Source organism: Gorilla gorilla, chromosome 7, assembly GCF_029281585.2.
Source record: "Gorilla gorilla gorilla isolate KB3781 chromosome 7, NHGRI_mGorGor1-v2.1_pri, whole genome shotgun sequence".
Lineage (NCBI taxonomy): Eukaryota > Metazoa > Chordata > Mammalia > Primates > Hominidae > Gorilla > Gorilla gorilla.
This window is the reverse complement of record NC_073231.2, coordinates 149,877,272-149,895,162: the sequence shown is the minus strand read 5'-3', so window position 1 is coordinate 149,895,162 and position 17,891 is coordinate 149,877,272. Positions and strand designations below refer to the sequence as shown.

The 17,891-nt window shown below is 47.8% G+C and overlaps 1 protein-coding gene across 1 annotated transcript in view; it reads right to left on the bottom strand.

The window, feature by feature from the left end:
* Nucleotides 1-17,891, bottom strand: part of SPATC1 (spermatogenesis and centriole associated 1) — a 33,451-nt gene that overhangs the window by 2,659 nt on the left and 12,901 nt on the right. The window contains exons 2-4 of the mRNA XM_055348502.2: nucleotides 3,988-4,542; nucleotides 3,344-3,883; nucleotides 3,080-3,219 (exon numbers count right to left, since the gene is read on the bottom strand). Coding sequence (XP_055204477.1) covers nucleotides 3,080-3,219; nucleotides 3,344-3,883; nucleotides 3,988-4,542 — 1,235 coding nt within the window. The remainder of the gene's footprint in view (nucleotides 1-3,079; nucleotides 3,220-3,343; nucleotides 3,884-3,987; nucleotides 4,543-17,891) is intronic.

Genomic DNA, 17,891 nt, shown 5'->3' with positions numbered 1-17,891 from the left:
GCTGGGCGTGGTGGCGGGCGCCTGTAGTCCCAGCTACTTGGGAGGCTGAGGCAGGAGAATGGCATGAACCCGTGGCGTGGAGCTTGCAGTGAGCCAAGATCGCACCAATGCACTCCAGCCCGGGCGACAGAGTGAGACTCCATCTCAAAAAAAAAAAATTCCTTCAAGGAATAGGGAAGGCAGGGCATCCAAGATGCTCAACTATGAGGCCAAGGTCTGGGTGGGGAGATTGCGAGGCAGTACCACCTTCTCTCTGCTCCCCTGTTCCCAGAGCATGCATCACCTCTATTATTGATGTATTGCTTTACGCATTTACTGAATGCCTCCCCAGGAGAGTGGATTGACTCAGGACTGCCTGGTGTACACCTGGCTTGATACTTAGTCAGGAGTGAGTGAGTGCAGGGGGAAGGCGGCTGTGGACCAGGGAGCAGGTGACAGCAGTTTGGACCAGCGGAAGGTGTGAAGGATGAGAGAAGTGAGCAGCAGGAGAGTCTGTAGGACCCAGTGTCAATGGGATGTGGAGGAGTGCACACGTGACCGTGTCCACACCGTCCTTTGAGGCGTGTGCCCGTGCTCAGCACCCAGGCCTTTCCTATGCAGCACCCGGGACACTGCCACAGACGGGCTCCACGGCAAGGGAGTGGCAGCAGGTGTCACAGAATCTCTGTCTGAACACAGGGTGGGCGCATTACAAATCAATCCAAAGACAGCCAAAAACCCCTGTGAAAGTTGCTGGTATCAAAATAGTCACTTATGTAAAAAAAAAAAAAAATGTAGTCCGTAGGCCAGTGCAGTGGCTCGTACCTGGAATCTCAGCACTTTGGGAGACCGAGGCAGGTGGATCACTTGAGCCCAGGAGTTCAAGGTTAGTCTGGGCAACACAGTGAGAATTCATCTCTATAAAAAATTTAAAGCTGGGCAAGGCCAAGGCAGGCGGATCACAAGGTCAGGAGTTCGACACCAGCCTGACCAACATGATGAAACCCCGTCTCTACTAAAAATACAAAAATTAGCCGGGCCTGGTGGTGTATGCCTGTAATTCCAACTACTTGGGAGGCTGACGCAGGAGAATCGCTTGAACTTGGGAGGCGGAGGTTGCGGTGAGCCAAGATCTGGCCTCTGCACTCTAGCCTGGGTGACAGAGAAAAAAAAAGAAAATTTAAGGCTGGGCATGGTGGCTCACGCCTGTAATCCCAGCACTTTTGGAGGCAGAGGCAGGCAGATCACTTGAGGCAGGGAGTTTGAGACCAGCCTGGCCAACATGGCAAAACCCCATCTCTACCAAAAAAATACAAAAATTAGCCGGGTGTGGTGGCGGGTGCCTGTAATCCCAGCTACTTGAGAGGCTGAGGCAGGAGAATTGCTTGAACCCAGGAGGTGGAGGCTGCAGTGAGCTGAGATTGTACCACTGCACTCCAGCCCGGGTGACAAGAGCAAGACTCTGTCTCAAAAAAAAAAAAAAAAAAAAATTAGCCAGGTGTGTTGGTGCATGCCTGTAGTCCCAGTTAGCAGGGAGGCTGAGATGGGAGGGCCACTGGAGTGAACCATGATTCTGCCACTACACTCCAGCCTGGGCGACAGAGTGTGACCCCATCTTAAAAAAAATTGCAATAGGGAAAGGCCGTGAAGAAGTCCTCTCGCACACAGGCTTGTAACAGGATTTATCACAAAAACGTCCTCAGGAGTGCAGGATTCCAAGACACTGCTTGCTCAGGGCCACTCGCCTAGCAGTGGCCTTCACCAATGAACAAGGCCACTGCAGTGAGCTTCTGTGACCTCTAAACTTGGTGTCAAGACAGCTGACATGGACGCCTGTGTCTTTAAAAGCTTCCCTTTCGGGGCCGGGCACGGTGGCTCACGCCTGTAATCCCCACACTTTTGGAGGCTGAGGCGGACGGATCACCTGAGGTTGGGAGTTTGAGACCAGCCTGGCCAACATGGAGAAACCCCGTCTCTACTAAAAATACCAAAAAGTTAGCCGGGCATGGTGGTTCATGCCTGTAATCCCAGCTACTTGGGAGGCTGAGGCAGGAGAATTGCTTGAACCCAGGAGGCAGAGGTTGTGGTGATCCGAGATCGCACCATTGCACTCCAGCCTGGGTGAGAAGAGCAAAACACCATCTCAAAAAAAAAAAAAAAAGAAAAAAAAAATATATATATATATTAGCTGGGCGTGGTCGCGTAAACCTGTGGTCCCAGCTACTTGACAGGCTTGAACCCCCAGGAGTTTCATGGTTGCAGTGAGCTAGGATCATGCCACTGTACTCCAGCCTGGGCTGTGTCAAAAAAAGAGGCTGGGGCAGCAGAATCGTTTGAACTGAGAGGCAGAGGTTGCAGTGAGCTGGGTACATACACTATTGTGTACTCTTTTTTTTTTTTTCAGGTGGAGTCTTGGTTTGTTGCCCAGGCTGGAGTGTAATGGCTCAATCTCAGCTCACCCTGGGCAGGTGACAGATCGAGAGTCCATCTGAAAACAAACAAACAAAATCCCACACACACAAAACTAACCCGAGGATGCTTTAACCAGAGGCAAAGCTCCAACCTGGACCCACGCAGCTCACAGTAGCTCCCGCTTAGGCTACACACAGGCCTGCAATCCACAGATAAACACAGCTGGAGAGAAAAAGCAGCCGGGAATGCAGCTGGGCTGTTTTCTCAAGAGAAGCCCAAGTGGTAAGTAGGGATGCAGCCGCCCTCCCTGCCCAGCAGCCGCACACCCCCAACCGAGCTTCCCCGTGCCTTCTACAGCCTGCTACACGCATGGCACAGATGCACACTCCGGCATGTTGGCAAAGCATCATCCTCCACATGCGTCCACAGAGGAGGCCATCCTGGTGGCAAAGGGGGAGAGCCGCCCGACCATGTTGAAAACCCCCACCTCGCCTTCCTCTGACGAGACCGTGGGCTCCCACTGCCGGATGCCCCAACACCTGCTGGCCGTTGGCACTGAGCAGTCAGCTTCCTCTATCCCAGGGACTCCTCAGGTCCTGGCAAGTTTGGCCTGGCCAGAGTGCAGGGTCCCCACGGCCCCTCATGGGCCAACCTGCCCCCTGTCCCTGCAGGACCCCTGGCCGCACACCTGGATGATCTTCTCTGGGATGTTGGAGACAGTGAAGCCGTAGAGCCGTACGCGCTCTGGGAAGATGCTGGATAGGATCCTGCGGTCCAGCTGGAAGGCAATCTCACCCACCAGCCTCTCCCAGGCCAGCTGCTTCGTCTCTGGGGACACAGGGTCTCGTCAGCCCAGGTGAGAGGGTGAGAGGAGCTGGGCTCGGCAGCCCAGGCAGGCGACAGGGAGAGGGCCTGGGGGCCCGACCCGCGTGGAGCCCGCAGTGTCACTGACCTCGGGGGTTCTCGGGGAACTTGCTGGTCTTGCGGTGGGCCAGCTTCCGTTCCACCTCCATCATGCTCTTCCTCGATGGTTCTGTGGTGCGTGGACCTCGAGAGTCATTGACTGAAGCCGGGGAGGATGAGGTACGAGGTGGGGAGTGGGCGCTGTGTGGAGGACAGTGGGGGACAGGCAGGTTCCGGGTTGGGGAATTATGCATTCGGGAAGGGGGACGGGGGGCACCCTGGGCGATGTGGGTGGTGCTTGAGGGTGTGTAGCTGGTGGCAACCTGGGGGGCAAGGGCGGGGGCAGAGGCAAGGACGGTGACCGTGGGGGAGGTGGTGGGGGAGGTGGGAACAGATGCAGGGACCACTTGTTCCTGGGCGGCACTGGGCTGGGCCTGTGTGTCTGAAGTGTTGAAGGAGAAGGCCGTCTCAGGAGCAGGTGTGCCCATGGCTCCGATAGGGGTGGAGGTCTGGAGGGGTGCGCCTGCAAACGCCACGCTGAGAGGCTCTGGGTCCTGGGTCGACTGGGGGGGCTCAGTGGAGAGTGGGACTAGTGATGTGGAGGGAACAGAAATGAAAAAAGGGGGATTAGAGTGAGGTGGGAGGGCTCTGCCCCCCCCCACTCTGCCACCCACCACCCACCACACCCGTTACCTTTGGTGGTGGCAGTGGGTACCACGCAAGCTGGGGACTGGGGCCCAGAGAGGCCTCCGCGGAGTGGCTCAGCCAGCCGCAGCCTTGGGGCCTCTGGCAGGACCAGGTTGCTCATGGGGTTGGCCAGCAGGTTCTGAGAGACCCCTAGTGGGGTGGCAGTGGAGCTGAGGAGGGGGCTGCTCAGAGAGACAGCCACCGTGCCTGTCACAGGGGCTATCAGGGGGCTGCTCTGGGACATGGCCACAGGGCCTGCCAGGGGGCTGCTGGGAGTCAGGGTGCCAGTAGTGGGCAGGCCCAGGGAACTGGCCAATGTGCCTGTTACGGGCCCCGCAATGGGACTAGTCAGGAAGCCGGTGAGGGGGCTGCTCTGTGACATGGGTGCTGGGCCAGACAGCAGCATGCTGAGGGTGCCTGTCAGGGGGCTCATGAGTGAGGCCGGTGTGGCGCTGGGCTGCAAGCTGGTTAGCATCTCGGCCAGGGGTGCCAAGGCCATGATCCCCACTTCTTCCAGGACTCGTTCGTTTGCCACTGCTGGGGGCGGGGGCAGGAAGACACCTGGGAACATAGAGAAAGCACTGAGACCCCAGGGGAGCCCCTCCAGACCACGGCGAGGGTGGTCACAGGCTCTGTCACTGTGGTAGGGCCTGGCCATAGTGCCCATCTGTCCCCGATGAGCTGACTGGTCCGACCTGGCCTCTGAGCCTCACTTCTTAGGCAGGCCAGGGTGGTGGGGTCTCTGCCTCTGTGGGGAGTCTGTGTCTGCTCAGAGGAGCCTGGGAGTGGCTCCCCAAGGCCTCATCTCCAGCCCTGATTTTTGGGTCAGTTCTCCCAGGCTCACTTTTCTGACTACTTGCCCACTGCCCCCAGCCATGGGGACGTCCCGCTGCCCTTTCCTCAACCGTGCCCACCCCTTGCCCAGCAGAGGGTCTCCAAGCAGCTGGATTCTCAGGTCACCAAGTTGGCCCCTCTGTTCTTCGGTGGAGAGAAGAGGGCCCAGGCCTCCTGACCACTGTCTTTGTGGTGGGGGCTCCTCAGGGGGTCCGTGCTGCAATGGGCAGAGCCTCACGTGGCCCGGCACCCTTGCATGGTCCCTGCCCTGTGGGGCTTGCCATGGCCTAAACAGGGATGCAGGTCAGAGCCGGTCACACACCCTGGTCCCAGACACTGCTTTATGCTCTCTCCCTGCCCCCGAGAGCCTGCTTTCCTTGGTCCTGGAGGAGTGCTCCTTTTACTGGCCACTGTTTGGGGGAGAAGCCCCCTGATCCCCTGGGGATGCAGCTGCTGGCAGGAGTGGTGGGAGTGCAGAGAAGGTTTTTGTGAGTATGCAATTTCATTGAAAACTTCTACTTTTGTTGTTATAAATGCAGTACATGCTTATTATAGAGAAAGAATGGAAATACAGAAAAAAAAGATGAAAAGCCACAGATAGTTCCATCATCCCACAGTTAGTCTCTATTGAGGAGCTGCGTGTTGCCTTGGAGACCTTCTCTACCGTGCGTATATAGCTCAGGAGATGGCTAGCATTTTCTGTGAAGGTCTGGTGGTAAATACTTCCACCTTTGCCAGCTATATGGTCTCTGTTGCAACCGCTCAAGCCTGCCGTTGCCTTCAGAAGGCAACCACGGGCAACCCGGAGGTGAATGAGGGAGGGTGTGTGGCAACAAACCTTTATGGATGAATACGACATTTTGGATTTCATGGGTCATGTAATAGTAGTCTTCTTTTAACCATTTAAAAATGCAAAATTCAACCGCCTGAGCCCAGGAGTTCCAGACCGGCCTGCTCAATGTGGAGAGACTGTGTCTCTACAAAAAACACAAAAATTAGCCAGGCATGGTGGCATGAACCTGTAGCCCCAGCTACTTGGGAGGCTGAGGTGGGAGGATCATTTGAGCCCGGGAGGTTGAGGCTGCAGTGAGCTATGATTGCACTGTGATCGTGCCACTGCACTCCAGCCTGGGCGACAGAGTGAGACCCCATCTCAAAATAATAATTTTAAAGAAGTAAAATTCATGTGGTTTTTTTTTTTTTTTTTGAGACAGAGTCTCGCTCTGTTGCCCAGGCTGGAGTGCAGTGGCACAATCTTGGCTCACTGCAACCTCTGCCTCCCGGGTTCAAGCGATTCTCCTGCCCCAGCCTCCTGAGTAGCTGGGACTACAGGTGTGTGCCACCAGACCCAGCTAATTTTTGTATTTTTAGTAGAGACGGGGTTTCACCATGTTGACCAGGATGGTTTTGATCTCTTGACCTCATGATCTGCCTGCCTTGGCCTCCCAAAGTGCTGGGATTACAGGTGTGAGCCACCGCACCTGGCCGTAAAAATCAATTTTTTTTTTTTTTTGAGACAGAGTCTCACTGTCGCCCAGGCTGGAGTGCAGTGGTGCGATCTCGGCTCACTGCAGGCTCCACCCCACCGGGGTTCACGCCATTCTCCTGCCTCAGCCTCGCGTAGCTGGGATTACAGGCGCCCGCCACCTCGCCCGGCTAATTTTTTGTATTTTTAGGAGAGACAGGGTTTCACCGTGTTAGCCAGGATGGTCTCGATCTCCTGACCTCATGATCTGCCCGCCTTGGCCTCCCAAAGTGCTGGGATTACAGGCGTGGCCACCGCGCCCAGCCAAAATTCATTCTTAACAGGCTGTGTACAAAGGTGGTGGTGGCATAGATCACATGTCCTTTTGTACCTTGCCTCTTCTCACCGGACACACACCATAGCAGCTCCGGCATCATGATTCTTTGCAAATGATGCTGTTGTAGCTGCAGAGGCCTCATTTTACGGACGTGCTGTTTTTTTACTGAGCCTATCTCAGTGGTTGAGCATTTCAATGGATTCCCGTGTTCCCTGATGACAAACACCCTATTACGTAAGTCTTGATGATTGATTTTTTTCCTGGAAATAGACATTTTACAGGCTCCCTCGGAAGTGTTCTGATGTTCCCCAGGAAGTCTCCGGGTGCACTACTTCTATCTCTTCAGAGCTAATCCTCTGTGATGTGTGGTGAGATGTTCTGCCACTTTATTTGCCTTTTGAATTCTAAGTTCTGGGCCGGGTGTGGTGGTTCATGCCTGTAATCCCAGCACTTTGGGAGGCTGAGATGGGCAGATTGCTTGAGCTCAGGAGTTCGAGACCAGCCTGGGCAACATGGTGAAACTCCGTCTCTACAAAAAATCCAAAAATTAGCCGGGTATGGTGGTGTGCACCTGTAGTCCCAGCTACTTGGGAGGCTGAGGTGGAGGATCACCTGATCCCAGGAGGTTGGGGCTGTGGTGAGCCGTGATCGTGCTACTGCACTCCAGTCTGAGTGATGGCATGAGATCCTGTCTCATAAAAACCCAAAACCTTCTAAGTTCCGCTTTCCAAACAAGTAAATCAAAATTGCACAATCCAGTCAACTGCTCTTTTACTTATGTATTTATTTTTAGTTTTAGAGATGGGAATCTAACTCTGTCGCCCAAGCTGGTTTCAAACTCCTCAAGCAATCCTCCTGCCTCAGCTTCCTAAAATGATGGGATTATAGTTGTGAGCCACCACTCCCAGCCTGGTCTTTTATGATTTTTTGTTCTGACTTTTTAGAAAGTTTTGTTTTAGCATTCAGGAGACAATAAAGCTTGTGGGCCAAAGGCAAGCAGTCCATGGAGAGGACAGACGTGAAGGAGAGGGAGCACAGAGTGGGGCAGAGAGAGGGATGGGCTGCATGTGCTGAGGTGGAGGATGGAGCTCAGAGTGCGGCTGTCTGTCCTGCTTGGCCTCCATTTCCTTAGGAGAGCCCAGGGTCTGGGTGATGTGGGAAAGGACCACTTGGGGGCAACATCTCCAGGATGACTGGGGAGAGGCGGTCAGGGGCCACTGTCCCCGCACAGCCAGGGCAGCCTAAGGAGCGCCGGTGGTCCTAATGTTTGAAGCAGCCAGGTCAGGCAAGAAGACAGGACAAATGTTTCCTCTTGCTGCCTACTCTGGGAAGATGACCGCTGTGGAGGGGCCAGCCGGTCAGGGCTGAGAGGGAGCACAGCACTGGACAGGCCGTGGCCTCGTCCCCAGAGGGAAATGGCCCAGTCTGTTTTTCGACCAAGTTGGATTCCAGGCAGAACCATCACGTAGCACACAGAAGGTAACTGAGGGAGCAATTCACAGAAAGTCTAACACCAAAATGTATAAAGCAGAAGCCACGGGGACTCCCAGGAGGCGCTGGAGTGGTAGCTTTGTCAAGGTCCAGGACAGAAGGAACAATGGCGCCGACACAGATGGTGGGATTACAAAGCCAGTCTACTGTCTGATGTGCTGCTGCACACTGAGAGGGTGGTGTGGCTGCCGTGAGCTGGGTGCTATTGGTACCCTGTACCCCTCACCCAATACAGTAAGTGCTACCCACTTTCTTCCCATGCTGCCCTCATCCTGCTAGGAACGAGGGCTCCAGGGAAGGCCAAGTACAGATCAGAGACAGAAGCATGTGGACAGAGTTGATGGGGGAGGGTAGGTGGGCCTGGGGAGGAGGGCCTGTGAGAGCAGGGGGCAGATGCCAGGCCTCAGAAAGACCCATCCTGTTTGTCTGTTAATAATAAAACCTGGTACAACAAACCACGGAAAAATTGTTCAGCAAATCATGAAATGTTCAAGTGTATAATAGCTTGATGTGAAATCATTTACAGTACTATTTGTAAAGAAAATATGAGAACACAATGAAATGCTTATAGTAAATATTAAAATTGTTACATCAAGTGTAGGAATGTGGATTAAAAGCTGAGAGTTGCCAGGCGCGGTGTCTCACGCCTGTAATCCCAGCACTTTGGGAGGCCGAGGCAGGCGGATCACGAGGTCAGGAGATTGAGACCAGCTTGGCCAACATGGTGAAACCCCGTCTCTACTAAAAATACACAAAATTAGCCAGGTGTGGTGGTGTGTGCCTGTAGTCCCAGGTACTCGGGAACCTGGGGCAGGAGAATCGCTTGAACCCTGGACTCAGAGGTTGCAGTGAGCCGAGAGTGTGGCATTCCACTCCAGCCTGGTGACGGAGTGAGGCTCCGTCTAAAAATAAATAAATAAATAAATAAATAAATAAATAAATAAATAAATGAAAGCTGAGAGTTGCATTCTCCACTCTGAAAAAGAGGTGGGTAAATACTCCCCGTGTGTCTGGTGGTGACCTTTAAGGCGTGTATGTAAATGTCAAGTTAATTTTTTCCCTTCTTTATATTTTCATGTACATTCTAAAATTTTCACAATATGAGTATGTATTTTAAAAAACAAACTTTTTGAAGAAAAGTGTTTTCTAAAAAAAAAAAAAAAATGCATTTCTGCCTGGTTTTGTCTTGAGACCAGGAGGGGCCACAGCCCTGCTCACACCTAGCAAACAAAGCCAGGCCCTTACGGGCAAGGCTGGTCCAGGGGTGGCCCAGCCTCATGTGGCGAGGGATCTGTGCTTCCTTCCCAGCCTGTGCTATGGAGGCCCGTGCATGCCCAGTCCTCTTGGTGGCACCTTTGGCTTCCCTGTCCTCCAGCACTCCCTCTACAATATGCGCCTCCCCAGGAGCCCTCCTGCCTTCCCTGGCCAATGCTGGGCCTTTGTGGTCAACTGGGCAGGGCCCTGTAAACAGGCCAACTGCAGAAGAGGGAGGCGAAGAACTCAGATTGATAGAAGTAAAGGTTAGGCCCTGAAAAATAAGAGATTTTCAAACCCAAGTGGCCTGGCTGCATCCCGCCAGCACAAATGCAACCTCAGCTCTTTCAGGTAGAGCAGGGAGCCCAAGGACTATCTCCCCATCAGGATTCCTTGCCGTCTCCTTCCTTTTCAGGTGGGATTTGCCTGCCAGTACTGAATAGTGATGTGGTCCCCTTTCCCAAGTCCCTGTGCCTCTGCTGGTGGTGATTCCCAACATATTTCAGCATGGACTGAGAAAAGCCAATGTTAGCATAAAACTAAACCCCACATGAGGCTCTGGAGACACAAAGTCACTGAGGCCAGTGCATGCCACCCACACCAGTCTGCAGGGCCAGTCACATCTGCTTTCACTGCCCATGAGTAAGGATGTGTGTGCTGCATTTGTCTTTCCCTTTGGACTCAAACTAGCCAGACAGGTAGCAACTGAAAATGGAGGATTAGAGAGCTCCACAATTTCAGCCCTCCACCAAAGCTACGATTAAGCTGGCAAAAATGATCAGAGTAAACTTTTTTGGGTCTCCAGAATCTAATAAAAATCTTACAATAACCAGGGGAATGCTTAATGAAGAAGCTACTAAATTTTGGGAGGAAAACATAGGCATTTTAACTTTTCTTTCTTTCTTTTTTTTTTTTTGAGACAGAGTCTCGCTCTTGTTGCCCCAGGCTAGAGTGCAGTAGCACTATCTCAGCTCACTGCAACCTCCTCCTCCTGGGTTCAAATGATTCTCCAGTCTCAGCCTCCCAAATAGCTGGGATTACAGGTGCGTGCCACCATGCCCAGCTAACTTTTTTGTATTTTTAGTAGAGACAGAGTTTCACCATGTTGGCCAGGCTGGTCTCGAACTCCTGACCTCAGGTGATCCGCCTGCCATGGTCTCTCAAAGTGCTGGGATAACAGGCGTGAGCCACTGTGCCCAGCCTAACTTTTGTTTCATGCCATGTAATTTTTTTTTTTTTTTTTTCTTTTTGCTGTTTGTTGAAAACTGGACATTTGAAATATTATAGTTTGGTAACCCTGGAAATGAGATTCACCTCCTCCCCAGGCTTTGCTCTTGCTGCTTCTTGTGGGTTGTAGTTGGTCGTTGTTTAGTGACTTTTCTAAACTACTTTTATAAAGACTGTATTCTTTGTTGTGTGTGCTCATGGAAATCCGTATCTGTGCATATGACACACAGAAGTCACTATCCTCACAGACACCTAATGTCTCCCACTCTTTGCATCAGTGATGGCCATAATGTTGGTGGTCTGCCTTCCTGGTGTGGCTTGCTGGCATGAGGGGGAGCAATATGGATAAAAATTACAATATTTTGCAGAAAACAGTTTAGAAAAGTCACTAAACAAACAAGTATGACCCATAACAAGCAGCAATAAACCCTGGGGAGGGAGGAATATTCTTATTTCCAGAGTCACCACATTATAGTATTTAAAATGTCCAGTTTTCAAAAAGCTAAAAAGCATTCAAAATGCCAGGTGGGGTGGCTCAGGTCTGTAATCCCAGCACTTTGGGAGGCTGAGGTGGGTGGATCATGAGGTCAAGAGATCGAGACCATCCTGGCTAACATGGTGAAACCCTGTCTCTACTAAGAATACAAAAATTAGCTGGGCATGGTGGCGGGCACCTTTAGTCCCAGCAACTCGGGAGGCTGAGGCAGGAGAATGGCGTGAACCCGAAAGGTGGAGACTGCAGTGAGCCAAGATCATGCCACTGCACTCCAGCCTGGGTGACAGAGCGAGACTCCATCTCAAAAAATAAAATAAAATAATAAAAAATACCATAACTAAATTGAAAAATTCACGAGAGGGATTCAACCAATCTGGGCAGCAGAAGAATGAATCAGCAAACTTGAAACTAAATCCATGGAGATTATCCAGTTTCAGGAATAGAAAGAAAAATGAATAAAGCCTAAGAGACCTCTGGGACACCATCAAGCATAGCAACATACTCTAATAGAAGTCCTGGAAGGAGAAAGAGAGAGGATAAAGAGAAAGGAGCAGAAAAAAAAAATATTTGTAGAAATCGACCAGGCATGGTGGCTTACACCTGTAATCCCAGCACTTTGGAAGGCCAAGGTGGGCAGATCGCTTGAGCCCAGGAGTTCAAGACCGGTCTGGGCAACATGGCCAAAACCTGTCTCTACCAAAAATACAAAAAATTAGCTGGACGTGATGGCACATGCCTGTGGTCCTAGCTACTCAGGAAGGTGAGGTGGGAGAATTGCTTGAGCCTGGGAGGTGGAGGCTGCAGTGAGCCAAGATCATGCTGCTACGTGATGGGTGACAGAGTGAGACCCTGTCTTCAGAAAAAAAAAAAAAAAAAAAAAAAAAGAAAAAAAAAGAAAAAGAAAAAATAGTTGAAGAAATAATGTCTGAAAATTTTCTAAATTTAGTGAAAGATATGGATCCACATATCAAAGAAACTCAGTGAACTCCAAGCAGAATAAACTCATAGAGATTTTCACTGAGATACATTACAATCAGACAGTTGAAAGACAGAATCTTCGAGGCCAGAGGATCGCTTGAGGCCAGGAGTTCAAGACCAGCCAGGGCAACGTAGTGAGACCCTATCTCTCTAAAAAAAAAAAAAAAGAAAAGAAAAAAAAATCTTGATAGCAGCAAGAGAGAAGTGACTCATCATGTACAAGGGATCCTCTATAAGATTAACAGCAAAATTTTCATCAGAAACTATGAAGGCCAGAAGGTAGTGGTTTGACATATTTAAGCTGCTGAAAGTAAAAAGATCAAAGAAGAATTCTATATTCCATAAAACTATCCTTCAAAGATGAATGAGGAATTAAGACATTCCCAGATAAACAAAAGCTGAGGGGATTTATTGCCAGTAGACCTGCCCACAAGAAATGCTAAAGGGAGTCCTTTAGGCTGAAATGAAAGGAAACTAGACAGTAACTAGAAGCCATATGAAAAAATAACACCAATGGAGGTAACTACATAGGCTGATGTCAAAGCCAGTATTATTGTATTTTTGGTTTGTATCTCCCATTTTTCCTATATGACTTAAAAGACAAATGTATAAAACAATGATTATAAATATATGCTAATGTGCACATACTGTATAAAGATGTAACTTGTGACAATAATAACATGAAGGGGGAGGACAGAGTTATATATTATTTATATACTGTATGTATATTTTGCATACTATTAAAGCTAAGTTGCTATTAATTTGAACTAGACTGTTATAAATTTAAGATGTTTATTGTGACCCCCAGGGTAACCACTAAGAAAATAACTTTAAAATGTAAATGTACAGGAAAAAAAAAGTAGGAGAAGGAATCAAAATGGTATACTAGAAAAAATTAATTAAACACAGAAGACAATAAAAGATACACTGAGGGGAAAAAAGACATAAGACATGCAGAAAATAAACAGCAGGCCAGGCATGGTGGCTCATGCCTGTAATCACAGCACTTTGGGAGGCTGAGGCGGGTGGATCACCTGGTGTCAGGAGTTCAAGACCAGCCTGGCCAACATGGTGAAATCCAGTCTCTACTAAAAATAGAAATATTAGCCGGGCGTGGTGGCTGATGCCTGTAATCCCAACTACTCAGGAGGCTGAAGCAGGAGAATTGCTTGAACCCAGGAGGCGGAGGCTGCAGTGAGCTGAGACGTGCCACTGCACTCCAGCCTGGGTGAAAGAGTGAGACCCTGTCTCAATAAATACATACATACATACATACACAGCAATGTGGCAGAAATAGTGCTTTCTTATCAGGAATTCCTTTAAATAGAGTAAAATAGGCAGTCAAAAGGTAAGAGATTGGCAGAATGGATAAAACAGTCAACCAAAAAACACTCCCATGTTCCTATTATATGCTGCCTAAAAGAGACTCACTTTAGATCAAAAGACACACATAGGTTGAAAGTGAAGGGGTAAAAAAAGATATTCCATGCAAATAGTAATCAAAAGAGAGCTGGGTGGCTATACTGATATCAGACAAAATAGACTTCAAATCAAAAATTGTTACAAAAGGCAAAGAAGAACATTATATATTAATAAAAGTTTCAGTACAATAAAATGTAACAATGATTAACATTCATGCACTTAATAACAGATCCTGAAAATGTATAAAGCAGAAATGGACAGAATCAAAGTCAGAAATAGACCGTTCTACAATAATAGTTGGAGACCCCGCTTTCGGTAGTGGATAGAACCGGACAGAAGATCAGTAAGGATATAGAGAACTCAAACCTTTCTATAAACCAACTAGCTCTAACGGACATATACAAAACACTTCCCTCCAACAACAGTAAAATATACATTATTCTCAAAGGAACATGAAACATTCTCCAGGATGGATCACAAAAAAAGGTCTCTAAGTTTTAAAATATTGAAATCATATAAAGTATCTTCTCTGACCATAAGAATGAGACTAGAAATCAATAACAGATGGAAATCTGTAAAATTCACAACTGTGGAAATGAAACAACACACTCTTTATTTCTATTTTTATTGTTTTTGAGACGGAGTTTTGCTCTTGTTACCCAGGCTGGAGTGCAATGGTGCGCTCTCGGCTCACTGCAACCTACACCTCCCAGGTTCAAGTGATTCTCCTGCCTCAGCCTCCCGAGTAGCTGGGATTACAGGCACACACCACACTTGTCAGATTTTTGTGTTTTTAGTAGAGATGGGGTTTCAACATGTTGCCCAGGCTGGTCTCAGAACTCCTGACCTCACGTGATCTGCCCAACTCGGCCTCCCAAAGTGCTGGGATTACAGGCGTGAGCTACCGCGCCTGGCCCTGTACCAACTGATTTTTGGCAAGTGTGCAAAGACAATTCAATGGGAGAAAATCTTTTTTTTTTTTTTTTTTTTTTTTTTTTTTAGTTCTGGGGTACATGTGTAGGATGTGCAGGTTTGTTACATAGGTAAATGTGTGCCACAGTGGTTTGCTGTACCTATCAACACATCACCTAAGTATTAAGCCCAGCATACATTAGCTATTTTTCCTGATGCTCTCCCTCCCCCAACCCCTCCGACAGGCCACAGTGTGTGTTGCTCTCTTCCCTGTGTCCATGTGTTCTCATTGTTGAGCTCCCATTTGTGAGTGAGAACATGCAGTGTTTGGCTTTCCTGTTCCTGGGTTAGTTTGCTGAGGATAATGGCTTCTAGCTCCATCCATGTCCCTGCAAAGGACATGATCTTATCCCTTTTTATGGCATAATATTCCATGGTATATATGTACCACATTTTCTTTATCCAGTCTATCATTGGTGGGCATTTTGGTTGATTGCATGTCTCCGCTATTGTGAATAGTGCTGCAATGAATATACACGTGCATGAAATCTTCATAATAGAATGATTTATATTCCTTTGGGTATATACCCAGTAATGGGATTGCTGGGTCGAATGGTATTTCTGGTTCTAGGTCTTTGATGAATTGCCACACTCCCTTCCACAATAGTTGAACTAGTTTACATTCCCACCAACAGTGTAAAAATATTCTTATTTCTCCACAGCCTCGTCAGCATCTGTTGTTTCTTGACTTTTTAATAATTGCCATTGTGACTGGTGTGAGACGGTATCTCATTGTGGTTTTGATTTGCATTTCTCTAATAACCAGTGATGATGAGCTTTTTTTCATATGTTCGTTGGCTGCTTAAATGTCTTCTTTTGAGAAGCATCTGTTCATGTCCTTTGCCCACTTTTTAATGGTTTTTTTTTTCTTGTAAATTTGTTTGAGTTCCTTGTAGACTCTGGATATTAGACCTTTGTCAGATGGATAGGTTGCAAACATTTTCTCCCATTCTATAGGTTGTCTGTTTGCTCTGATGATAGTTTCTTTTGCTGTGCAGAAGCTCTTTAGTTTAGTTAGATCTCATGTGTCAATTTTTGCTTTTGTTGCAATTGCTTTTGGAGTTTCTGTCATGAAATCTTTTGCCTGTGCCTATGTCTTGAATGGTATTGCCTAGATTTTCTTCTAGAGTTTTTATTGTTTTGGGTTTTACATTTAAGTATTTAATCCATCTTGAGTTAATTTTTGTATAAGGTTTAAGGGGTCCAGTTTCAATTGATAAAATAATCTTTTTTTTTTTTTTTGATAGAGTCTCGCTCTGTCACCCAGGCTGGAGTGCCGTGCCACCATCTTGGCTCACTGCAAACTCTGCCTCCCAGGTTCAAGTGATTCTCCTGCCTCAGCCTCCCGAGTAGCTGGGACTATAGGTGTGCACCACCATGCCCGGTTAATTTTTGTATTTTTAGTAGAGACGGGATTTCACCATGTTGGCCAGGCTGGTCTCAAACTCCTGACCTCAAGTGATCCGCCTGTCTTGGCCTCCCAAATTTCTGGGATTATAGGCATGAGCTACTGTGCCCAGCCTGAGAAAATAATCTTTTTAACAAATGGTGCTGGTATAACTGGATATCCATGTTACAAAAGAATGACGCTAGACCCCTACTTCACACCATATACAAAAGTTAAATCAGAATGGAGTAAAGGCCTAAATGTAAGAGCTAAAACCATAGAACTCTTAGAATAAAACTTGGGGTGAATCTGCATGACCTTGGATTTGGCAGTGGATTCTGAGCTGTAACACCTAAAGCACAAACAACAAGAGAAACAATAGATAAATTGGACTTCATCAAAATCAAAAGCTTCTATGTTTCAAAAGACATTATTAAGAAAGTGAAAAGACAACCCAAACAATTGGAGAAAATATTTGCAAGTGATATATTTGAGGAGGGACTATATCCAGTGTATATAAAGAATCTTACAAGTCAACAATAAGAAGACAGCCCAATTTAAAAATGAGCAATGGGCTAGGCAGGATGGCTCATGCCTAAAATCCCACCACTTTGGGAGGCCGAGGTGGCAGGATCACTTGAGTCTGGGAGTTTAAGACAAACCTGGGCAACATAGTGAGACCTTGTCTCTATTTTTATATAGAAGTTAAAAAATAGGCTGGGTGTGGTGGCTCACGCCTGTAATCCCAACACTTTGGGAGGCCGAGGCAGGCGGATCATGGGGCCAGGAGATCGAGACCATCCTGGCTAACATAGTGAAACCCCGTCTCTATTAAAAATACAAAAAAAAAAAAAAAAAAGAAAGAAATTAGCCGGGCGTGGTGGTGGGCACCTGTAGTCTCAGCTATTCGGGAGGCTGAGGTAGGAGAATGGCATGAACCTGGGAGGTGGAGCTTGCAGTGAGCCAAGATCCCGCCACTGCACTCTCTAGCCTTGGCAACAGAGCGAGACTCCATCTCAAAAAAATAAATTAATTAATTAATTAATTAAAAAAATAAAAATGGGCAATGGATCTAAATAGATATTTCTCAAAGATATACAAATGGCCAATAAGCACACCTAAAGAAGCCCAGCATCATTAGTCATCAGGGAAATACAAATCAAAACTGCATTGGAATATCACTTCACACCCACTAGGATGGTTATGATTTTAAAACATCAGATGATAACACATATTGGCAAGGATTTGGAGAAACTGAAACCCTCATACGTTTCTGGTGGGAATGTGAAATGGTGCAGCGGCTTTGAAAAACAATCTGGCAGTTCCTTAAACAGCTGAACGTAGAGTTACCATATGACCCAGTAATTCTTCTCCTAGATATATCCAAGAGAGATGGAAACATGTCTGCACAAAAGCTGTACGTGAATGTTCATAGCGGCGTTATTTATAACAGCCCAAAGGAGGAAATAACCCAAACGGCCACCAACTAATGAATGAATAAACAAAATGTAGTGTAGCCATACACTGGAATAGTATTCAGCCATAACAGTGAAACAAAACAAAAACCCCTAACTATAGCCAGGAGCTACCGCATGGAAGAACCTTGAAAACATTATGCTTAGTGAAAGAAGTCAGTCACAAAAGACTGCATACGTGATTCCACGCTTATGGAATGTTGAGAATGGGCAAATTCATACAAACAGAAAGTAGATCAGTGGTTGCTTAGAGCTGGGGAGGGGGTGGTGAGAGGGTAGGGATGTGATAGCTAAAGGGGATGAGGTTTCTTTTTGGGGTGATGAAAATGTTCTAAAATTGACTGTGGTCATGTTTGTACATACCTGTGATTATACTAAAAACCACTGAATTATGCACTTTAAATGGGTGAATTGTATGGTTATATGAATTACATCTCAGTGAAGCTGTCATTTAAAAAAGATTCACTGGGGTCACAGGCATTTATTGTGGCAGAAAAGGCACATTTATGTTTCAGGGGCCAAGCTAGTGCACACCTGGGAGGCATTACAGGCTCTGCAGGCACAGACCATGA